Here is a 25614-nt window from a genome sequence, read left to right as displayed (position 1 = left end):
CTGATAGTTGCTTAGCAGTTCTGAAGGTAGGCAGTTGTCATTGTGTTGTCGGTAGTTGCCAGGGTGTCGCAATGGGGTTGCTAAGGTATTCTGACTGTTTTATTAGTGTGTTGCTATGTGGTTGGTATGAAATGATTGGTGTTTGCTTGATAACTGCCTATCAGTTGTTAAGGAGTTCTTACAGTATGCAGTTGCCAGGGTGTTGTGGGTAGTTGCCAGCATGTTGCTATGTGGTTGCTAAGGTATTTTGACTGTTTTATCGGTGTGTTGATATGTGGTTGGTATGAAATGTTTTGTGTTTGCTTGATCACTGCCTGATAGTTGCTAAGCAGTTCTAAAGGTCGGTAGTTGCCAGGGTGTTGTCGGTAGTTGCCAGGATGTTGCCATGGGGTTGCTAAGGTATTCTGGCTGTTTTTATAGAATGTTGCTATGTGGTTGGAATGAAATGTTTGGTGTTTGCTTGATCACTGCCTGATAGTTGCTAAGCAGTTCTGAAGGTATGCAGTTGCCAGGGTGTTGTGGGTAGTTGCCAGGATGTTGCTATGGGGTTGCTAAGGTATTCTGGATGTTTTTATAATATGTTGCTATGTGGTTGGTATAAAATGTTTGTTGTTTGATTGATCACTGCCTGATAGTTGCTAAGCAGTTCTGAAGGTATGCAGTTACCAGGGTGTTGTGGGTAGTTGCCAGCATGTTGCTATGTGATTGCTTAGGTATTTTGACTGTTTTTAGAGTATGTTGATATGTGGTTGGTATGAAATGTTTGTTGTTTGATTGATCACTGCCTGATAGTTGCTAAGCAGTGCTGAAGGTAGGCAGTTGCCAGGATGTTGCCAGGCAGTATTTGATCACTGCCTGGTGGTTGCTAAGGAGTTCTAAAGGTAGGTAGTTGCCAGGGTGTTGTCGGTAGTTGCCAGGATGTTGCCATGGGGTTGCTAAGGTATTCTGGCTGTTTTTATAGAATGTTGCTATGTGGTTGGAATGAAATGTTTGGTGTCTCCTTGATCACTGCCTGATAGTTGCTAAGCAGTTCTGAAGGTATGCAGTTGCCAGGGTGTTGTGGGTAGTTGCCAGGATGTTGCTATGGGGTTGCTAAGGTATTCTGGATGTTTTTATAATATGTTGCTATGTGGTTGGTATAAAATGTTTGTTGTTTGATTGATCACTGCCTGATAGTTGCTAAGCAGTTCTGAAGGTATGCAGTTACCAGGGTGTTGTGGGTAGTTGCCAGCATGTTGCTATGTGATTGCTTAGGTATTATGACTGTTTTTAGAGTATGTTGATATGTGGTTGGTATGAAATGTTTTTTGTTTGATTGATCACTGCCTGATAGTTGCTAAGCAGTTCTGAAGGTAGGCAGTTGCCAGGATGTTGCCAGGCAGTATTTGATCACTGCCTGGTGGTTGCTAAGGAGTTCTTACAGTATGCAGTTGCCAGGGTGTTGTGGGTAGTTGCCAGGATGTTGCTATGGGGTTGGAATGAAATGTTTGGTGTTTAATCGATCACTGCCTGGCGGTTGCTAAGTAGTTCTTTAAGTATGTAGTTGCCAGGATGTTGTGAGTAGTTGCCAGAATGTTGCTATGTGGTTGGTATGAAATGTTTGGTGTTTGATTGATCACTGCCTGGCGGTTGCTAAGGAGTTCTTACAGTAAGTAGTAGCCAGGCTGTGTTGGGTAGTTTTTATTAATGTAAAGCTGCTTTGAAACAATTAAACTTTTGTGAATTATAAATAAAATGTAATTTAATAAAATTGAATAGTTGCCTGGATGTTGCTATGTGGTTGCTAAGGTATTCAGTATGTTGCTATGGGGCTGGTACAGTATGGATTTTTTTTTTGTACTTTGTGGTTGCTGTGGAGTTCTGAGTGCAATGCAGTTGCCAGGGTGTTTGTTTTTCATCACATCGCTACATTGTTGCTGGGTGTTCTGGATGGATGCTTATTTTTTTAAGTCAAAAGACCCCCCCCCCCCCCTCTCTCTCTCTCTCTCTCTCTCTCTCTCTCTCTCTCTCTCTCTCTCTCTCTCTCTCTCTCTCTCTCACTCTCTCTCTCTCTCTCTCTCTCTCTCTCTCTCTCTCTCTCACTCACTCACTCACTCTCTCTCCCTCTCTCTCTCTCTCTCTCTCTGTCTCTCTCTCTCTCTCACTCTCACACACACAAATGCAAACAACTTTACTTCCAGTCTACATCTCAGAAAGTTTTGTAGGGGAGAAAAACTGTGTCAGGGTAATGACTAACAGTCCCAAGAACCATAAATATCTCTTATCTCTTTCAATTGTCTCATCTGGGACTCGTTTCATTGGTCCTCACATCAATCAGCACTTACATTTCCCTGACATGAATTCCATTATGAGATTGCTTGATTTATTTGTATATACAGTATGTGGCTGTCAGAAATGAACAGTCAGAAGGGTTTGAAAGTTTAAGGAAATCCTGCCAATAATGCAGTAATTTTAAGGGATAGTTCACCCAAAAATGAAAATTCTGTCATCATTTATTCACTCTCTCAAGTTGTTAGAAACCTGTATACATTTCGTTGTTCTGATTAACACAATTTAAGCAATGTTTTTTGAGCCTTTGATTCCATAGTTTTTTTTCTTTCCTACTATGGAATTAAATGGTGCTTCTGTTTCCTGCTTGATTACAAATATCTTCCTTTGTGTTCAGGAAAAAAACAAAGAAATTTTTACAGGTTTTATAGGAAATAATAAAATAATTTTCATTTTTGGGTGAACTATCCCTTTAATGCCAATTAACATTAATGATATAAAGTGTGCAGCAATAATATTGTAATATCTAATTAAATTCTTAAGTCATAAGTTAACAGTACTTGTCAATCAACTTCAAGATCAAATTTAAGTTCGGTTGTTACACTACCACAGCACACACAAGCAATGTAACAGAAAAAAGCAGGTTTTCGTTAAACTTGATTTTGTAAAGACCCAAGCTGGTCTTTTATGCACTTTAACAGTGTGAAACAGACCCTGCCCAGTTTTACTGGTAAATATGTCACATTACTGAAGGAAAATGACTGGCAAATTCTACTTTAGGTTGAGTTTGTATGATTAAATGTATATTTCTATATCTGTGTATACATCTGTTGTTTCAGGTACCCGTTCCCTACGGTGTTCAGTACGTGCAGTAAGAAGGACCTGGCGGCGAGTTTGGAGAAAGGTGTAGGCATGTGTTTGTTTAACATGCCGGAGGTGAAGGTGCTCTATGGAGGACAGAAGTGTGGAAACGGTTACGTTGAGGAGGGAGAGCAGTGCGACTGCGGGGATCTCGATGTACGTGTGTTCGGTGAAAACATATTTTATACAGACGCTAACATGTTTCCCTCAAGTGTCTCGTACTGTATGCGCCGGAAATTTCACACTCTCCCGTGAGTCATGAATCATTTGTTGCTCCAAATCTGTGGCAAGTGAAATAAACAATTTCTGCAGCTCAATGTTTTTCTCCATCCACACCGCAAGAGATGAAGCCGAGAATGAGACGCGTCTGTCACGCTGGAGAAAAAAAAGCATTGTTAGTGTTAAAATGCTTTAGGTATTGCTGGGGGTTTTAAAGTCTGCTCCTTAATGTCTTTGCTAAAATGGTGCTGGCAGCGCTTAATGTAAAAACATAATAATGTTGTGTGGCTGTACGAGTGCGTCTGTCAACACTTTTTATGTTTAATTTATGTAATGTGAATTTCCATACAGCCAGCAGTCATTGGGAAGTGTATGGTACAGTAAATTAGTTTGACATGTAAAGGCTATTACATTCTTGCCTGTATGTCTGACACACTTCAACCTGCTGGTCTCAGAGGTTCTGGGAAGTTTTTAGCACAACAGTGTAGATTGCTGCTGAAACAAACTTGATCCATTTAATTTTAATAAACAAACTGGTTAGCTCACTTTTCATAAAACCATTTTTATTTGAAAGTGTTTATCATAACACATACCTGCAGACTTTCTCATTAAATATGTGAGACTGTAGTTCAGCTATAAGAGCGTTAACAGCGCAAAAGGTCATGGATTCGATTCCCGCACTGTAAACCGTAAAATACTGGCAGCACAGATTCCAGCCATCTACTTTCATTTTACTTGATTCATACAGTGAAATTACAATTTATTAATGTAAACATAACATGCAGTAGATTTCTGTATTTTCAATTTACAGTAAAATACTGGCAAAGCAGATATCAGCAATCTACTGTCATTTTTACAGTATGCATATTGTGAAATTACTTTACAGTTTATTAATGTAAAACATAACATTCAGTAGATTTCTGAATTTTTAATTTACAATAAAATACTGGCAAAGCAGACGTCAGCAATCTACTGTCATTTTTACAGTATGCATATCGTGAAATTACATTACAGTTTATTAATGTAAAAATAACATGTAGTAGATTTCTGTATTTTCAATTTACAGAAAAATACTGGCAAAGCAGACGTCTGCAATCTACTGTCATTTTTACAGTTGCATATCGTGAAATTACTTTACAGTTTTTTAATGTAAACATAACATTCAGCAGATTTCTGTATTTTTAATTTACAGTAAAATACTTGCAGCACAGACGCCAGAAATCTCCTGTTATTTTTATAGTATGCATACTGTGAAATTACTTTACAGTTTATTAATGTAAACATAACATTCAGTAGATTTCTGTATTTTTAATTTACAATAAAATACAGGCAGCACAGACGCCAACAATGTACTGTCATTTTTACAGTATGCATACCGTGAAATAACTTTACAGTTTATTAATGTAAACATAACATACAGTAGATTTCGGTGTTTTTAATTTACAGTAAAATACTGGCAGCACAGACGCCAGCAATGTACTGTCATTTTTACAGTATGCATACCGTGAAATTACTTTACAGTTTATTAATGTAAACATGACAATCAGTAGATTTCTGTATTTTCAATTTACAGTAAAATACTAGTGGGGTGAAAATTTGACTTTCTGTGTCTCTGGAAAGCTGCTGATGAATCCGTCTCATTTTCTATCTGTCTCTCCATTTCATTTTGTTTTTGTGCAGGAGTGTATGAACCCGTGCTGTAATGCCAGTACATGCACCCTGAAGGAAGATGCTGTGTGTGCACATGGACAGTGTTGTGAAGACTGTCAGGTAACATGTGGCATCTAAATCTGTAAATCTACATTCATTTTATAGCTTTAAATTCTTAACGTACTGTATGTCAACAACTAGATCTGAGACAAACCCCAATCTCCTGAGCTATAAAGAAAAGCTTTTGAACTCTAATATTGCCATGCGTGTGTGTGCTTGTGTGTGTGTGTGTGTGTGTGTGTGTGTGTGTGTGTGTGTGTGTAGTTGAAGCCTGCAGGTACTTTGTGCCGTGAGTCCAGTAACTCATGTGACCTACCAGAGTTTTGCACTGGCGCAAACCCACAATGTCCAGCGAATGTGTACCTGCACGACGGACACGCCTGTCAGAGCGTGGATGGCCACTGTTACAATGGCATCTGTCAAACACATGAGCAACAGTGTATTACACTGTGGGGTCAGGGTGAGTGCAGCGCCACCTTCTGGACTGGAGGAACATTACATCTGTACACCTGTGATGAATAATGTCACTTTGGTTTGGGTTCAGTGTGTGAATGCGACTCATAAACATCAAATACTGGAACTGTCACCTATTCTTAAAACTTTTACATTTTTTATGATTTTTATGATAAATGTAATGCCACAAATCAGAATTGTAGATGAACACTGTGTGGGTATGTGTGTTCGGCAGGTGCTAAGCCAGCTCCAGGAATCTGTTTCGAGCGAGTGAATTCTGCTGGAGATCCATACGGGAACTGTGGGAAAGATGCTAAAGGATCATTTGCCAAATGTGAAGCACGGTAGGAGAAAACGTTTTGTTATGCAAAGTAATATTAAGCAAAACTTTTGTTTAAATATGAAAGAAATAAAATAAATATACATTAAAAATTTTAGTAGTAATTTTAATACTACAAGATGATGATATACTCTGTTGCAATTTATAAATGGAGATTAGAAGAGGAGAGGAGACACAGAAAAAAAGAGGAGAAGGTGGGATGTCATTGCCACCTATTGTATATAATATCATATTATAAATAAATAAATGATTGATTGATGTGATTTTTTTTAACAACCCATCAAGGCAAAATTCTTCAAAGTATAAACCTGATCTCTGATGGTAGATGCATACAGATGAAATGAAGGGACACTAAAGCTCAAGGTCTTTCTGTGGTTTGGGACAAAGTCCAATTCCACCATCTAGTTGTAACTTTGCGATGTTGTTTCTTCCACCATCTCTACTTTATGAAAATGTTTGAGCATTAGAAGAGGCCTGCAGTCAAATTGATGATATACGTGCCAGGATTGTGTTCATTATTCACCGCTTTGTCCTTTAATGTCACACAAGCCTACCTACTTCACATGTAAGATATAAACATTGAGATGTTTGTTGGTCTTTTTGAAGTTTGGTTCACAGTGTTCATTACAAAACATATGAAAATAAGATCTTTATTGTGGAAGGTTATGATGAGGCTATTTTCAGGCTTACAGGTGCGTAAGTTTTTCTTTATAGATCACAACTTTTGCGTGGGAAGTTGCGTACGCACGTTTTGAGCCCCGTACGCAAGCTTTATAAATGAGGCCCCAGGTCTGAAAGTTTCACGTGTGCCTCGGACATGGGTCGAGTATATTATAACTGACATCTGGTCTCAGGAAATTTACAATTACCCAAGACCCAAGAAGACCCGATCTCGTGTGTGTGCATCGAGTCCTTTTCCAACCCCCCTGCTGTTTGCCAAGCGCGCTTGCAACATTGTGTGGCTGGCGGTAGGTTAATTTTCTTTGAGCCAAACCTGTCAATACATTTTAAATGCACATTTTTGCGGTTGCCTTGGTGTTGTTGTCAGATAACAAATGAAAATAAATACTTGGTAATACGTGGTAGTGCAATGCACTGGCAGCGCAAAAGGTCATGGCTTTGAACCCAGTCAACGTTGATAAAATGTATACCTTGTAATGCACTGTAAGTTGTTTTGCCAAATGCATAAATGTAATAAAGCAGTGGACCAAATTGGATGCGAGGCCACTTTCTGTCTGACTGGTGCGTGCGGGGCTGCAGGCTGCGTCCATGTCGGTGCCGTTTACATTCGGGTCCAGTTGGGTTAAAAAATAACACTGGGGTCAGACTTGTACCGAGCCCCTAAGGTGACATTGGAGTAAAAAAATCAAAAGTTTCCTGTACTCACGCGAAACCTTCATGTGCAGAATTTTTTTTTAAAGTTTAGTTTTGCGTGCTCACGTGAAACTATCGCGTGCGCACATGAAAGCAAAACTTTCACATGCACACGCGAAAGTTTCACGTGAGCATGCGATAGTTTCACGTGCGCACGCGATAGTTTCACATGCGCACGCAAAATGAAACTTTATTTAATTTTAGCTCCATGTCCCCTTAGGGGCTCCGTAGACTTGGTCTAATTTTGTCAAGTTTGTCTTGGGTCTGGCACATTTATGGGTAAAAGTGATTTGGGTCATTTCTTTGGACCTGAGAAGACCTCTAATACACACTGTTCCTGTAGTCTATCAATATGATGAATTTTTTTGCATATACAGGTATAGTAGCACATTTTGTTTTAATTGTGCACAGATTGGCTAGTGTATTAGTTGTTTTACAGATCATATGCTTGTTGATGTAATTACTCGGATGACTAAAGTGGAGAGAGAGAAAGCGAGAGCGAGAGAGAGAGTGAGAGAGGGGGGGGGATAGCTTATTTTAATATCAGTATCTAATGACTCTTTAGCTTGGCCAAATGGACCTGAGCCACGTTCATCTGCCTGTTTGTCCGTCTGTCTTTTTTTATGTTTTTGGACTTAACTGCGTGAGAAACGACGTCTGAATGTAGTAATTTTTCTTCAATGGTGAAGACATCTCATTATTTCTCCATGCTTTTTGGCTGCATAGGACTTAACCTAACCCTACATTTGTATGTCAAAGTGACATTACTGTGATTCTCAACGGAGGAAACACACTGCAGCATTGCAAAATCATTCGATTTATTTTCGCCTGGAAAAGTCTCTGGGATCTTCTAGATTACGGAAACTTGACACAATGATTTAGATCAATGAGCCTCCAAGTGAAGGTTTACAACCCAGAAATGCATTGTAGGTCTGCACAGAGAGAAGTAAAAAAAAACAAAGGTTAAATGCAAATACAGTGAAATACACATACTGTATATAATTATCTAATATTTTTAATATAATTATCTATTAAATTGTTTTTATAAAAAGCAACTTTTAGTACACTGAAAAAAATTATTTATTGAATTTAATAATTTTTTTAAAGTAAGTGGTTGCAATTTATTTAAGCTACATTTAAACAAAAGTTTTATATTTTATTTTACTTTACTAACTTTACTTTTTTGTTTAAATGTAGCTTTAATAAATTGATTGCAACCACTTACCCTAAAAAAAATTATTAAATTCAATAAATAATTTTTTTCAGTGTACACTGAATTTTAAAATAATAAGATTGTGTCAAGCATTTTATAAATAACAAGTTATATGTTTAAGAGTTTAATGCATCAACATTTGTTTCAATTTCTGTTGTCCTGCTGTTTTACAGTGATGCTAAATGCGGTAAGATCCAGTGTCAGGGCGGAGCCAACCGACCAGTGATTGGCACCAACGCCGTCTCCATAGAGACCAACATCCCGCTCAAGGAGGGTGGCCGTATCCTCTGCCGCGGTACTCACGTGTACCTGGGAGACGACATGCCTGACCCGGGCCTTGTGCTGACCGGCACCAAATGTGGAGAAAACATGGTGAGGACAAGTAATGAGATGAGTTTATTTACACCTGAGGAAACAAATCAGCTTGTTTATTTATTTCATTTAATTGAACTCAAGGTTACTCAGATCAATAACAACAGGACTGCTCTACAATCCCACCAAAAGAATTACAAACAGATTGAAGTGTTTTTCAGGAATTTCTAGGATGTTTTATTTTTTTACTATAGAAGTTGTGCTTATTTTTATTTAGTTGTTGGAATTTTAGAGCAATGCTTTGTTGAAACTGCCCGGGAAGGTCTGTCATCTGTTAACATTCCCATTCAAATCTCAATGCACAAAAATCCACAACCTAAGTGGAGTCTGTTCGGCCCTTGTATTCCTGTAGCTCAAATGGTACAAAGTCCAATTTCCACTGAAGACGTAGACCCGGTTTTACAGACCAGCCAGGACTATTCATTTGTTAAATGATTAAAAGATTTTGAAGTCACTTTTATAAAAATCCCTTAGAAATAAACGTTACTGGTGTGCATCTTGAGACAAAACAAAAAAGTGCCGCAGGGATGACGTATTTTGTTAGGCCAACCCGGAAGTGAAGCGTGACACTGGTTCCCTCGCCAAAAGGTCCATTCATTTTTCCATAGACTTTTGGATTTTTGCAAATAATAAAATATAATAATAAAAGTTACACATTTTGTACAGCAAGATAATCTTGAATGATTGAATTTTGAAGTCTAAATGCATTTACTAGAAATGAAAAGCTAACTTTGGTCTACATGCAAACTACACCACGGTCTCTTGACATCAACGTCATCACCACCAAGCTTCCAACATCTCTTTTAAACTTTATTAAATACATTTATTTGTTGGGATTTGTGTTGTTTTTGAGATCTTCATGCGTGATGACGTTTAAAGTCCCCCACAACATCTGTAGTCCCATGTAGTAACTTGTTAGCAACCATCCCTTTAAACAGGGTGACCCATAACCAAAACCAAAACCCATAAAAAAAAAAACTAAATCTAAAATGCTATCTTGCTTCCAAGTTTTGCCTACAAAAATACGTCATCCCTGTGGCAATCTATGATACTGACATACTTTAAGATATGTCAGGACAAGTGATTTTCTGACATTTCAGTCTGGGACTAGCCTTAAGTCTGTGAAACCAGACAATACTGATGAAAATATAAACTTTCAATATATAAAAGCACCTGCCAAATACATCAATGTTAATGTATTAAAACATTTACTGTAACAATAAATTCTGGAGGAAAACTAATGTTTTTCAGACAGCACTGCATAGCCCAGAAACTTTGATGTCTAGACTATGATCAAGCTTACGCTTCACTGCCTTTGGTGTTTCACAGTCTGACAGATTGAACCACAAAATGTGGAAAACCAGAGAACTTTCCAGCAGTTTCTCCGCTGCTTGACTTCTGATGACTGTCGGAGTGAAACATGAGCTCGTGCGACTTTATTAAGCTGCACTGTTGTGCTCAGAAGTCTAATAAATCTGACAAACCTTTTTTTTTTTTGAGAATATCCTGCTGATTCATAAATAAAGGTTTTCTAATTTTAAAAATGCAAGAAAGCTTAAAGGAATATTCCACTTTCATAAAAAAATCCTGATCATTTCCCGCACATCCCATGTCATCCAAGCTGTTTATGTCTTTCTTTGTTCAGTCCAGAAGAAATTACGTTTTTTGAGTGGACCTCAACAGTTAACAGTTTCAATACAGCTTCAAAGGACTTTAAACGATCCCAACTGAGGCATAAGGGTCTTATCTATGGAAAGAATTGTCATTTTTACACAAAAAGTATTTTTTTCACAACTTCTCATCTTGCACTTGCCGTATGATGCGACAGCATGATCCTACGTATTACGTATGGGAAACTACTGCTCCAGTGTTTACAAGTGTGGAGAAAGAAGATTCGACGTTGTTGTCTGTGGAATGATACTAATTAATGTCTTTTGTTAGTTTGTTGTTTAAAATGGTCTCATTTTCTCGTATTTGAGGCGTGGTTTACGAATGCCCAGAGCCATTTATTGAGCGCTATGAATGTCTATCAAATGTGTCTGTACGTAGCTCATAGCCGATCGTTTCAATTTTACCAGATGACGTATGTAGAGCGACATCAATTTAAAAGTAAACGACTTTTATCGGGTACGAGTGCAGCTGAAAGCTATGCAGCTAAACCTGTAGCTGTATATTGTATTGGAAAGCGACAAAACTTAGTGGCACTACGACAACTACAGTAAACGCACAATGACAATGATATTAATAAATACCACTTACCATTTATAAGTTTAATGTACTTGGTCGACGACGACGATGCATAGCAGGTTGGTCCTATCAAACTCCGTGTTTATCATGTCTTGCCATACACAAACATCCTTCTTGGACATTTAATAGCCCAGTTTAACGCCAAAAGTTGCTCTTTTTTAAATAAACTTGCGTTTAAAACTACTTAGAACACTATCAAAGGCATTGAAACGTAACTTCGCGTCTGTTGCCGTATTATAACAAATAACAAAACTGCCTCGTGTCCACATAGACGTCGTCATCGTCTTGCTGCCAGAGTTTCCATGCTAGACTTGCAGTGTGAATAAATTTGCGCAAAAGGCAGCATGGGGAAACCCAGGCTAGTCGCGGCCAATCGGGTCGTTTGAACTATATATATATAGTTGCGGGCGGGTTACTTGAAAACGTTGGTCAGGTGCGGGTTGTTTATACATTGACCCATGCATCACTAGTGACCTTTCCACATGATTACGTAGTATGTAAGGTTGGGCTGGCGCTCCACACGGCTAGTTCAATAAATATTTTGCGAAAATGCAATGGTTTGGCTAGATAAGACTCTTATGACTTGGTTGGGATCGTTTAGAGTCCTGAATTGAAACTGTAGACCATTGAGGTCCAATAAAGTCATTATATGGAGAAAAATCCTGGAATTTTATCCTAGGAAAAAAAATGTTTTCGACTGAACAAAGAAAGACATAAACATCTTGGATGACATGGGGGTGAGTAAATTATTGGGATTTTTTATGAAAGTGGAGTAATTCTTTAAGTTCAGTAGAGTCATTTTAAATACAAAACAATCAGAAACTTAAGTTTTCATTGTGTGTTTGTGTTAGCATGATCGTTGTGTGTCTATATATGTATTTTTGGGATGGTGTTGTGCGTGATTATGATGTAAAATGTGAGTGTGTGTGTGTGTGTGTGTGTGTGTGTGTGTGTGTGTGTGTGTGTGTGTGTGTGTGTGTGTGTGTGTGTGTGTGTGTGTCTGTACCTGGTAATTATCACATTGTGGGGACCAATTGATGGAACAAAGATAGGAATACCAGTATTTTTGTGACCTTGCGGGGACAATTTGAGGTCCCCATGAGGAAACAAGCTTATAAATCAAACAGAATGATGTTTATTGAAAATCTGAAGTATCAGAAAGTTTTCTGTGATGGTTGGGGTTAGGGAATGGTGTAGGTAAAGGGAATAAAATATACAGTTTGTATGGTATAAAATGCATTACGTTAAAGGAATGTCCCCACAAAACATGGAAACCAGAGTGTGTGTGTGTGTGTGTGTGTGTGTGTGTGTGTGTGTGTGTGTGTGTGTGTGTGTGTGTGTGTGTGTGTGTGTGTGTGTGTGTGTGTGTGTGTGTGTGTGAGTTTGCATAAGATGTTCACTGAGGAAAGGTTGACAGAAATGGAAAGTACCTTGACATCACAATGGAGAGCTGCATTGATGATGTATGTTTTAGGCAAAACCTGGAAACATTTAGCACTTCCGTTTCTCTCGTCCCAAAGTCCAAGGGTTTTTGAATGGGGTGTTGGTTTAAGGTTAAAGCGTTTTATTTCATAACATGAAACACATCAGTAATACCCCGTTTTCTAAAGGGCGGTGGCATGCAAATTCCTATCTGGTAATACAGAGATCATCACGCATGACAGTCTCAAAAACAATACAATTCCCCAAAATTATTCATGCTCAGAGTATTTCCTTATCAAGAAACATGTTTTAAAATGTTGTTTTTTAGTAAGAGTTGTCTAAAGCTTGGTGGTAAGGAATTTGAAGTCAAGCGACCATAGTGTAGTCGCGTATACCCTTATTTTAGCTTTACATTTCTAGCGAATGCATTTAGACTACAAAAGTCATATAAGTTGTGTTAATTCATAAAGTATTGCTTGATTTTTGCAATAACCTAATAGCCTTTGGAAAAATCTCATTGACATTTTGCCGAGTGAACTTGTATGAAGTAAACCTTTGGGTTGGCCTTAAAAAATACACCCCTACAGCTCTCTATACATGCTGAATGTCTGTCAATCACTAATCACATCTCCTCATTTAAAGCAACTGATCAGTAAAAATAAATCATTAGGTCTTATGTTGTTTGTAAACCACACATTTTTTTTACACAGAATATATATGCTGTTTTTTTCTATACACTAAATGTAAATCTCTCTCTCTCTCGCTCTCTCTCTTTAGATGTGTTTAAACAGACAGTGTCAGAACATCAGTGTTCTCGGTGTTCACGATTGCTCAAGCAAGTGTAATGGACAAGGGGTGAGTTTATAATGTCCATCACATTAAATATGTTTAGCATCTATAAATGTCTGTCTATGGGGTCTATCATACACCCGGCGTAATGCAGCGCAATGCGCGACTCAAGTGTCTTTTGCTAGTTTCAACCTGGCGCAATGATCATTTTGTTTAAATAGCAAATACATTTGCGCCCAATTTTGCGCCAATGGGCATTCTGGTCTGAAAACGAGGTGCGTTCAGGCGCATTGTTGGCGCGTTGCTATTTTAAATAGACTACGCCATTGACCAACAAAAACCTGCTCTAAAGTCAATGGCGCAATATTGTTTTTGTTATTTAATGAGCGCAGTAAATTATGCGCCTATAAACGGGACGACAACGCGGGTTTGCTTATCACGTACATGAATGCGCAGCAGCCCAAAAACGCTTTTACATATGAAAGATTAAAGGATTGAATGTAAAAGATTATTATTGAGTCTCTTGAACATAAATAAGGACCGATTATGAGATCTTAGAAGGCGCAAAGAGCTGCTTCACCTGTAGCCTGGTAAGTAAATAAATGCTTTGCATGTTGTTTTTAAATGTTTTTTTAATGCTACCTCACGGATTTATTGTATATGATGACTCTGTACCTGTGGATGATGGTGGATGAGAAACATTTTAAGTAATGCTTTGTAAAAATCCAATGGCGCTGTTCTAGTGCTGAAACGCTTCGGCTCTCTGCACGTTTGTAAATTCTTTATCTCTTGTATGTATTTTTAGAGTACAAACCTAATTTGCAAATTATTTTATGAGATTACAATGATTATGTAGGATATCAATACATTTACAGCAATACCACTTTTAAAGGATTTTACCTGTTAGTCTGATGTAACTGTAAGAAAATCATGAAACCCTTCTTCAGAAGTAAATCTATATGAATACTGCTTTAAAGAATCCAATAACATAATCCAACAAAGCATAAATCAAGACACTGAAACAGGATAACATCACTTTTGAAGAAAAGCATCTTATTCTGCATGCACGTCATATCAATTTGACAAAGATGCTAATCTAAAGTATCAGAAGTGATTTTTGTATATGAACATTCATGCATTCATCTTTATATAGTCTTGCAAAATGAATAAAGAACGTGCCAAACAATGCACTGGGTATAACACTTGTAAACAGAAATATACAGATGATTCTGCCCAGCAGCCTGTGTGTTTAGTTCCTGCTATTCTGGTTGTGTTTACATGACATCACAATGATCGAGTGGGCGGAGTCAAAGCTTTCATTACACTCATATAATTACGAGTTCAACAAAGACATAAAGGGCATGAAAACGGAAACGTAATTACAGTAATTCTGACGTGACGTACGGGCCGCATAATGTGAGGCCAAGAAGAATTACAGAAGGTTTATTATTTTTTTATAAGAGTCGCATTGGGTTCTCCAGAAATAACAGCACAATGGAAACATGTTCACTGACCAGCTCCATCATTTATCCGTAATATAACCACATTAAACTTCATCCATCATGTGTGAAATGTAAGGACCAGAGAGCTTTCCATTGCCACTGTCAGGAGGTTTTAGATGGGAGACTTGTGGATCACTTCAACACTTCATTCATCACTAAATATCCTAATAGTGTTTGGAAGATAAATAGTACCAATACGTAAAAATAGTCTTAATTCAGCCTTCATTGGCAGGTGTGGTCAAATTTCATTTTGGCCCCTCGCTAGAAGACTTGAACGTTATCTTTTAAGTTATCTTTTAAGTTATCTTTTAAGTTTATCTTTTAAGTTTCGTTGAAAACATGTTCGGATTACAGTGTGATTCCAGAAGTGATGAGTGTAAATATTGAGACCTGAGAGCAGATGTGTTTTATCCCAAACAATATCAAATAAGCAATCTGTTGAAGAAACGGGTCAGAATAGGTTACAGGTTGTTTTCAGGCGAGTACGAAGAGATGCTGAGAAACTGCATGAATGAAGTCATGGATTTCCAGATGAGATCAAGATGTTCCTCTGATAGTAGCATCTGCATCTCATCAGGATAAGAGAAGAAGCAGTGTGATGGTTGTTTAACACTCAGTATTTGTGCCATATGGAGAGGAAACGAAGTCTGGATGTAGATGTAGAGGAGGTGAAGTCTTAAACGCTCAGCATGAAGAACACACACACACACACACGCGCGCATACACACGCACACACGTCAGCCGCTCCACTGATGTAGATTTGGGTATGAATAAGACTGGGAGGTATGAATGGTAAAACCGATAGATATTCTGCTGTTACTGCAAGTGAAAATCTCAGACTACACGATTTATTTCTATTTGGCATTATCATAATTAAATGCAAATATTTTGACTAAAACTTACATATTATATATAATTATATTATGAAGTTTGTTGTCAAGCAAATCCATGATGCACTGGATTAAAATGTAAACGCTTATGTGTGCATTTAATAAAAATGACATCTTTCTGATTGCTTGTGTCACGTTAAGGTTTGTAATAACAAGAAGAATTGTCATTGCGAGGCGCTCTGGGCTCCACCGTTCTGTGATAAAGCCGGGTTTGGAGGAAGTGTGGACAGCGGACCAATGAGACCAACAGGTACCAAACTACTGCACGTGTGTGAATAAATACTTCAAAATGAGTAACCTTGACTTAAAGGGGCCATGGCACAATACTTTTTTAAGATGTCAAATACATCTTTGGTGTCCCCAGAGCACATATGTGAAGTTTTAGCTCAAAATACCATATCAATAATTTATCATAGCATGTTAAAATTGCCACTTTGTAGGTGTGTGAAAAATGTGCCATTTTGGGTGTGTCCTTTAACATGCAAATGAGCTGATGAAATTCAAACACTGATCACAATGATGGTGGTTTGTTGCATTTAAAACTCAATTGTGATTTTCTCTGCACTAAATGGCAGTGCTGTGATTGGATAGTGCAGATTAAGGGGTGGTATTATTATAATAAGAGCTCCTTATGACATCATTAGGAGAGCCAAATTTTTTTCATGTGCTTGTAGAGAATGGTTTACCAAAACTAAGTTACTGGGTTAATCTTTTTCACATTTTCTAGGTTGGGGACCCAATCATAGCACTTAAACATGGAAAAGTCAGATTTTCATGCCATGGCCCCTTTAAAGGCGGGGTGCATGATCTTTGAAAGCCAATGTTGACATTTTAAATCACCTAAAAAAACACAATCGAATCTGGGCCTTTTTTTCATAGACCCGCCCCACACATACGCAACCCAGGCTTAAGTCTGATTGGCTACAAGTGTGTTTTGGTAGTCCGCCCGAAGGTTTTTCCAAAATCATGCACCCTGCCTTTAAGCATATATGTGCTTTTACAGTTTTTTTATCCAATTGATGTTTTTATTTTTAAGCTTAATGAGTAGGGCATTGCCTTATCAACTCTGAGGTCATGGGTTTGATCCTAGTCTGAAAAAAATTGGTGCTGCCTTAAAGGTATTGCGGAGGATTTTCTATTTCCGGGTGGATCATCAAGACTATTGGTCCTCCTAGTTGTCAATCAGGAGTGTTGCGCAATTGCATTTTTTTAAAAAGTGGAGAAGGCGGTTCTTTTCTAAAATTCGAGAAAATCCTCTGCTACACCTTTAAATTTGTAAGTTTAATCAGATTGGCGTGCAAGTCATCTTAACTTATTTTTTACATTTTGACTAGCGACGGGTTGCTATACCTTATAACATTAAGCAACTTCGCCATGTTTCTATAAGTTAAAGCCATGGTTCTTATACTTTCGCCATGCACCCCCTTGTGGTAAAAAGCATGTCTCTGCCCCCCCAAAGATAATGCATGACATAAAACAATCTCAAACTTTGAATTTAAATATAAATAATATATTAAATGATACAATACAGTGCTGTTGGTTAGTAGCCTTATTTTTCTGAGGTTTACTTACATTGAATTCATGATAAATGTATATATTTTTTAAATGTCATAAAACTGGGCCCCCTGGCACCATCTCGTGCCCCCCAAGGTAACGTAACAACATGTTGATGTAATTTTATAAGTGATCTTTCTTGTTTATCTCAATGGTTGACAGGTGGTTGTTCTTGGTTTTACTTTAAATGATATCACTAAAAGTGGTTGGGGTGGGTATTCTTTAATGTATATTAGTCATCTTCATGTCTGTGTATTTGCAGACAGCAGCAGTTTGACGGTGGGAATCCTGGTGATGTTTCTGTGTCTGCTGTGTGTGGGAATAATCGCATGTATTAAGAGAAAAACTCTGCTGAATTTATTCTTCAGCAACAACAAGAACACCATTGAAAAACTGCGGTATGAAACCTGCACCTCACCGAATACTGATGTTTTAAAGTATACTGTAGATATGTTACTTTTCTCATGGTTGTTACCTTAAAACAAATCGTTTTTATTCTAGATGTTCTGAAGATTAGAATAATGTACAGTCACATGGCCATCATTTTTACAGTATTATCTACATGATCTTGTTTATTTCATAACTGAACAATTAAATGAATTTTAATGAGAATAAAAAAATGAAATAAGCAGAAATTATTTGACTTTACGTGAGAAAAGTTTGTAAGTAATCAGTCATAGTGGTCATTATACGAACAATATTTAAAGGGATAGTTCACCCAAAAATGAAAATTCTGTCATCATTTATTCACTCTCATGTTGTTACAAACCTGTATAAATTTCATTGTTCTAATGAACACAAAGGAAGAGATTTTGAGGAATGTTTGTAACCAAATCGTTCATGAGCCCCATTTACTTTTTATAGTATTCTTTTTCCTACTATGGAAATGAATGTGGCTCATAATCGGTTTGGTTACAAACATTCTCAAATATCTTCCTTCGTGTTCAAGATTAAATGATGAGAGAATTCAGGATTCAATGATTCAGCAGGAATTGTGTAGTTAGACTTCAAACTCTTTTCTATTTTAAGAAGAAGTAAAAATGAACGATTATTTTTAAACACTTATTAAAATTCAGGTGTTGTCTTGTTTGTCTTTCAGATCTGTGGGCCCCAACAAACTGAACAGTCCAGTTCATACACACACAACAAACAACCCAAACATAAGGACTCATACACACTCAGCATACAGATCATCTCCAAAACATCAGACATCAAGTGTAACACAAAATGCCAGCATATATAAGGTGTGTGTGTGTGTGTGTGTGTGGTTGTGTGTGTGTGTGTGTGTGTGTGTGCGTGTGTGTGTGCGCGTGCGTGCGTGCGTGTGTGTGTGGCTGTGCGTGTGGTTGTGCTTGTATGTGGTAGTGCGTGTCTGTGTGTGATTGTGCTTGTATGAAGTAGTACGTGTTTGTTTGTCCATTCGTGCATGCATGCATCAGTATTTCAATATTACGCAGTCAGTTTCATGTATTGGTAGAGTGACTCAATTCAGGATCTGCAAAGGTTCAAAATCTATCAAAAACACACATTTGAACCTAAAGAATGCATATTGGTACCAAATGTATACATATCTGTACATAAGTGGTACATATTAGGACTTTTTTAATAGTGGTATGTCCCGGTGACAGCTGACATAAACCATAAATATAGCCATAAATGCTGGAATGGCGTTAAGAAATAAATAAAAAACAAACTTTATGATTACCTTAAAAACAACAGACCGTGCAGTGATTTCATGGTGAGTGTTGAGCGTTTATAACCTGCTTTTAATCTGTCAGAACACAGCCAGCAGCTCTCTAAAGCTTTTGTTTTGGAAAATCAAAGGACAATATCTGTCAGACAGATGCATTGTGTGTATATTTCTGCACTGTGGGCTGTTAAAATCTGTTATTAAAAAAACACAGTTGACCCCTGACAGGTCAGCGGTGAGTGAATGAGAGTGAACACAAATGAGAATTTAACAGTAACATTTTATCTTTATTTGAAATCGCTCTCCTTCTCCTTCTCTTATTTAAGCCGCAGTCTCCACTTCAGACGGTGGATTCGGTGGTGCGCAGAGCGACCCCTTGCCCTCCGGTCCAACTCTCTCACCCGCTGCCGCTCTGCCTGACCTGGACTCCGCCTCCACCGTCCCTCCCTCACAGTCTCTCATCTCCACCCAGAGCACCGACTCGCACATCTCCAGCTGGAGGACGGGGGGTCCGTGGCATTACCTGTCAGAACGTGAATAAGATTGCCATGGTGAGCACTGTATGTCTGTAAACCCGAGATGTGAGTTTGTAGACCATATAGCCCAAAAAGTACATTATTGCTTTTTTTGAAGGAAATGTAAGCAAATGTTGGTTTATGACATCACATGCTCAGATAGCACGGACATGCGACAGCTGTGCACTTATAATTAATGTCGGACCTGTTTCTTTATACAACATAAGGTGCTTCTTCTTCTCACTGCATGACTAACTTGGTTGAAAGCAAGTCGGGGTTGCCAGGTCCTCTGCCTTTCAGCTGAGAATTGGGCTACTTTTAAACTGTTTGAAACTGCAGGTTGATGTTTTGAAAGGATTTGGTTCATTAGTCGTTGGTATTTGGGCTGTGAATAGTCATTTGGATGTTTTGGACTAATTTTGAATGGCCATTTGGCTGGTTTTGTTACAATAATCTGGCAACCCTGACAGGACAGGTTGAAGATTAAAATGAGCATTAATCCGTGGCAAAATTTCCTCACCAGCACATACCTAAAGACTTATTTTGCCAACATTCAAAAATATTTTACTATTTAAAAGCTGCACAAACTTTTTGTATTGAATGCTTAAAATATCAAAATCAAAAAGATTATATTAGTAAAACTCTGTAGTAGTGTGTGGCTATACCCTAATTTACTGCCTCATTTAGCTTATCTAATTGACTAAATATTAATGGTTTTATCCGATTAGTCGATTGATCAAAAAAATAATAATCGCCCGATTAATCAATTATGAAAATAATCCTTAGTTGCAGCCCTTCAACCATTAAATGTTGAGACACATTTTAAGCGTAGGCTGTAATATTTTATGATAGTTTTATTGTTTAATGTCTATGCTCTTGTGGTGTGAATGGGCTTCTTTTATTAGACTTTAGTGTCATATTAAATTTCAGTGCTACTTGCAATCCAAAGAAAATACAGAACGAACTACTAAGCAAAATTCATGCCAATGTTAAACACTTAAAGAGCTCAGACACAAACCCCTATTACTGCGTCTGACATGTTTTCTTGTATGAATGAGCATTTTTTTATCAGACTCTTAATGCATTCTGACAACAAAGCTGTATTTCTGAATTAATTGAAATTATATACCATCATGAAAATCTGACTTTTTCCATGTTTAAGTGCTATAATTCTGTCCCCAGTGCTTCTATCAACCTAGAAAATTTGAAAATGAACAACCCAGTAACTTAGTTTTGGTAAACCATTCTCTGCAAGCATGTGAAAAAATAGCTCATTGAAATCTGGCTCCCCTTGTGATGTCAGAAGGGGATAATACCACCCCTTAATCTGCACTATCCAATCACAGCACTGCCATTTAATGCAGAGATCAGCTCATTTGCATTTAAAAGGACACAACCAAAAAACGTTTTGCACACACCAACAAAGTGGCAATTTTAACATGCTACAATAAATTATCTGTGGCGTATTTTGAGCTAAAACTTCACATATGTGCTCTGGGGACACCAAAGATTTATTTTACATCTTAAAAAAGTCTTGAGAAGTGTTCCCTTTAATATCATTATTTCATTTTTGATGGAGGTGGCATTTAGCAGATTTTCCATCTGAGCTCCTCACTTAAACATTTACATATTTGTCAGATGCTTTGATCCAAAACAAAAGTGTACATTTGATCAGTATTTGTTGTCAACTGGGATCGAACCCATGAACTTTTGTGGTGCTTTACCAATTGAGATACATGAATAAAATATCATATGTGACCCTGGTCAGTACAGTAAGGTTATTACATTGTGATGATTAGGAACAAAGCTCTGAGAATGTGAACATTCACGCTCCTGTCAGAGTCATTAGGTTTACAATAAGCCTCTTGTGATGGCACTTATGGGTTTTGAAGAATCGCCATCTTAATTGTTGCACCATTTAAAATCGAATTACACTTACAGCAAATAAAGCCGACATGCTTTAAATAACAGTGACTACTACAATGAAACTTAATAACCCAAGGTCACCTGCAGGGTATAAATGTGACTGCAACACAATTTCACCGCTGGACTGCATTGAAACAATCGTATAACCGTCTGTGTCTTGAGTAATGCCCATCCTGAGCAGCGTTTGTGTTTTAAGAGATGAAGGTCTGCACCTGTCTGTTCTTTGATAAAGTGTAGCAATTTGCTATTTTTTTTCCAATAAAAGCCCTGGCTCATCTTTTATAAGAGCCTGTGAGAGTCAGAAGTGCATGTGAAACAAAAGAAGCATCACATGTGAAATCATGTTTGAATCTAAAGCCGAAATGCTCGATGTAGATGCATAAAAAGACAGTGAGGAAAATGTGCTGCAGGTTGCATTACTTTATCTTTAGCCAATAGATTAAGAACATATGGGTCCAGCGTTACCATGACAGCAGCCACATAACTCATTACTGCATGTATCAGTGAGGTCAGGTGAGACTGATGTGTACAGCGCTGCCCTCTGGTGGCCGAGCAGTGAAACAGGTCAAATATAAAGATGCATTCGTCTAGAATTTGTCATTTTGTCATTAATTCACCACAATGTGAACCAATCATTTTTAATGTTATTACTATTTTTATGTTATTATTTTTATGTTAGTACTGATATTTTATACTTGCATGAATTTGGAGCAGCACATGTTGCTTTATCACAGTCTCTTACATTTCTCACAGGGGTTTGAAAAGCTCAGTCCACCGCAGAAACCCCTTCCCGCTGACCCGCTGGGTCGAAACATCCGTGTAATGCGAAGCCCGTCTGCCGTCCGGCTCCCAGCTCCCATCCCGACTTCAGTCACTTCCCGACCTCTCCCACCACATCCACAACCGAACAGGTACAAGCACAAATGGGTGATTCTCAATAAATCCAGACTTACAAGGTGTCCAGCATCAGATTTGTTAAAAAAGCCATTAAAGCAAAAATTTTGCACATATAAGATTAAGGTCTGAACTTACTATAACCATTATTTTTGGATTTAAAAATATTTCCTATAGGATTATTTTCATTTTTTAGATTGTCATTATAAAAAAATATCATTACCACAACATGATATTGCATTAAATATATGCATTTACAAACTCCTTTACAAACTCATGTTTCGGTAATGAGAACTTAAAAGTTGTCTAGGTACTATGACAAATTTTTTTAAACTTTTATCTGGATCTTCACAGTCAATTATGTCCCTTCCAACTATTTTTAGTTCCTTGAGGGCTTAAACAATGATTGAAAATTGTTGCGGAGGATGAGAAAATTGGTCTTGGACACATTTATATTTCTTATTATTGTCTCTACAAATGATCACCTAATACCACATGTTTATTTAATGTAAATGTTTATAGTATAACATGCACTAGAGCTTTTTATTTTTTTATTTTTTTATTATAAATTTTTCCATGTCAAAGATCCCAAATCCAGTCATGGACATGTTGCGGTAATGAAAATGTTCCCCTTAAATGTGGAAAAAAAATAGTACATGAAGAGATGTTTGTAACTGTATGCTTCTTATTTTGATAGCATTTACTTATTATCAAAATGTTTCATGACACCTCATAAGTCTGATTTTGCAAGAATCACCCAAACAAGTTTACATATACAGTAGCCACACATCTGTCTAACCTGTCTGTGTTTTCTGTCAGGCCTCCCCCAAAACAACCACCTGTCCTGCCCAAGCCTCATTTCACAGCTGGAGTGAAGTTCAACAGCTGAGAGTCGGGCAGATGGGGTCTCATCCCTGGAGATATTTTTGCACTATGAAGCTCTGCAGATACATGTCAGAGTCCTGATGTAAGGGGTGAACTTTGACCCCTGCGGTGCTCTCTCCCTCTTTCTCCCCAGCAGACGATTCTGGGCCGGATCCTAAATCCCAGAGTCGTCTGTTGTCTGGGTCTCTAACCGGTGCTATGAGTTAACACTCAGGTACATGTCACACGTAATTTATGTGTGTTGAAAGCGTATTTATTTAGCGTTTGTTTAAAGCATATTTCCACACGGTGCACTGTGGTCGACACTTTCTCAATCGTAGTCGGTGGTTCGCCGTTTACCCGATTGTTCTTTTGTTTATCTTGCATCATTTTAAATGAACGAACTGTTCATCAAGAGACTTCATACAGAGATGTGTTATCTGTGAAACTGAACTATGTGACGTGGATGCTAAACTGGAGGAAAAATCAAATGAAATGGGAATTAGGAGTGAATTAGGAGTCAAACTTTGAAAGATGTTTTCAATTCAGTTTTTGTACACATACTCCTGTTGTATCACATTGTAAGGGCTTTTTTAGTATGTGACATTATTTATAACCCATATTCATTGTATTATTGTTTTATGGTAATAGTTAAATCTGGATTAAGGCCCATTCACATAACAATAATGTCATAACTGTCCAATGCAGTCTACACTGCAAAAAATGATTTTCAAGAAAAAAAAATCTTAGTACTTTTGTCTTGTTTTTAGTAAAAATATCAAAAAAATTCTTAAATCAAGATGCTTTTTCTTGATGAGCAAACGACCCCAAAAAAGTCTAGTTTTTAGACCAAAAATATCAAATTTAAGTGATTTTGTGCATAAAACAAGCAAAAAAATCTGCCAATGTGGTAAGCAAAAATCTGGAAAATTTTTCTGAAAACACTAAATTCAAGAAAAAGTCAAGAAAAATTTGCTTACCCCATTGGCAGATTTTTTTTGCTTGTTTTATGCACACATTCACTTAAATGTGATATTATTTTCTTGGGTCGTTTTGCTCATCAAGAAAAAGCATCTTAATTTAAGAATTTTTAGATATTTTACTGAAAACAAGACAAAAATACTAAGAAACTGTTTTCTTGAAAATAATTTTTTGCTGTATAGACTTTAATGCATTGGACAGTTATGACATTATTGTTATGTGAATATGTAATTTTTTTAAAATATTACGTGCTGATCAACCATCGTAACGTAATGTCGAGTTATTAAAGTCTTATTCTGTGTATCAAACACAGACACAGTGTTAAAGTCACATGACATTCACAGAAAAAAAAAACATATATACATCTACACAGTGTAATTTTTGTGCTCTTTAGCAACCTGTCTGCATTGTGCACTGCAAAGAAAGACTTTCTTACTTAGTATTTTTGTCTTGTTTTCAGTAGAAATATCTAAAAATTCTTAAATCAAGATGTTTTTTCTTGATGAGCAAATGACCTTATAAGTCTAGTTTTTATACAAAACATATCAAATTTAAGTGAATTTTTGCTTAAAACAAGCAAAAAAATCTGCCAATGGAATAAGACATTATTTCTTGAATTTACTTAATACAAGAAAAATTCAGCAAAAGTTTTTTTTAGCTTGTATTAAGCACAAATTTGCTTAAATTTGATATGTTTTTTTTTTTTTTTTTTTTTTTTATATTTCTACTGAAAACAAGACAAAAATACTAAGTAAGAAAGTCATTTTTTGGCGGTCAGAAGAGTACTGATGTTTGTCTTGTGTGATGATTAAGGGTCTTCAGGATTACATTGCGAAATGTAAATCTAAAAAAAGACTTAATGAAAATAATCAGATATGAGTTTCAAAGAAAGAAAGTCAGACAGAGATTGATAAAAATCAGTCTTCTTTGACAAATAAGATGCTTAGACAGACAGAACATCCAGAACAGTTTTTCAGCAGATTCTTGATACACTTTTACTGAAAACATGTTTTTGTTTTTTTACATTTTAGAAGTATTAAAGAAATGCCTGTGTGTCCTGTTTTCATAGTCATTAAGTGTTTTTAAAAGTGATGGGAAATTTTTTAAATAACATTACATTTGTACTGTTTTTGTACTGGATTTGTTCACAGTCAACCAATTATTATTATTATAACACAATGTGATATGTAAAGTGAAGATATCAACAGATGTTTGACTGACTAGCAGACAGACAGTCAATCAGACAGACAGACAGACAGACAGGCAGGCAAACAGAAGAAAGCAGACAGACAGTTAAAGGGCACTTATTATTAACTTTTAATAAATTTTAAATGTCTGTACCTTTAAATGCAAATGAGCTACTGCTCCTTACTCCCTTACCAAAAGAGACAGTGAGTGCTTTTAGTTAAAATAGATCTGATTAAAGGCGGGGTGCATGATCTCTTGTGTTTATATACAGGTAGAGCCAATGTTGACATTTGAAATCACCTAAACAAACACACCCCAACCCCAATAGAATCTGGACCTTCT

At 37.1% G+C, this 25614-nt stretch overlaps 1 protein-coding gene across 4 annotated transcripts in view; it reads left to right on the top strand.

Annotated features, from left to right (window-relative positions):
• The window catches only part of adam12a (ADAM metallopeptidase domain 12a), a 110504-nt gene extending 86675 nt beyond the window's left edge, over positions 1-23829 (top strand). For 2 of the 4 annotated variants that reach the window (XM_073814996.1, XM_065272249.2), the window contains 12 exons: positions 3108-3285; positions 5029-5118; positions 5323-5518; positions 5747-5855; positions 8612-8810; positions 13257-13334; positions 15802-15910; positions 17477-17612; positions 18314-18458; positions 19231-19455; positions 22099-22256; positions 23059-23829. In XM_073814996.1, coding sequence (XP_073671097.1) covers positions 3108-3285; positions 5029-5118; positions 5323-5518; positions 5747-5855; positions 8612-8810; positions 13257-13334; positions 15802-15910; positions 17477-17612; positions 18314-18458; positions 19231-19455; positions 22099-22256; positions 23059-23128 — 1693 coding nt within the window. In that variant the 3' untranslated portion in view covers positions 23129-23829. Of the gene's footprint in view, positions 1-3107; positions 3286-5028; positions 5119-5322; positions 5519-5746; positions 5856-8611; positions 8811-13256; positions 13335-15801; positions 15911-17476; positions 17613-18313; positions 18459-19230; positions 19486-22098; positions 22257-23058 lie in introns of those variants that run through there. The other 2 variants (XM_073814995.1, XM_065272246.2) reach the window with 2 other exon arrangements.
• The last annotated feature ends 1785 nt before the right edge of the window (positions 23830-25614 follow it).

This window comes from Paramisgurnus dabryanus, chromosome 1, assembly GCF_030506205.2.
Source record: "Paramisgurnus dabryanus chromosome 1, PD_genome_1.1, whole genome shotgun sequence".
Lineage (NCBI taxonomy): Eukaryota > Metazoa > Chordata > Actinopteri > Cypriniformes > Cobitidae > Paramisgurnus > Paramisgurnus dabryanus.
The sequence above is the reverse complement of the archived record's forward strand: the minus strand, read 5'-3'. Positions and strand labels throughout refer to the sequence as shown.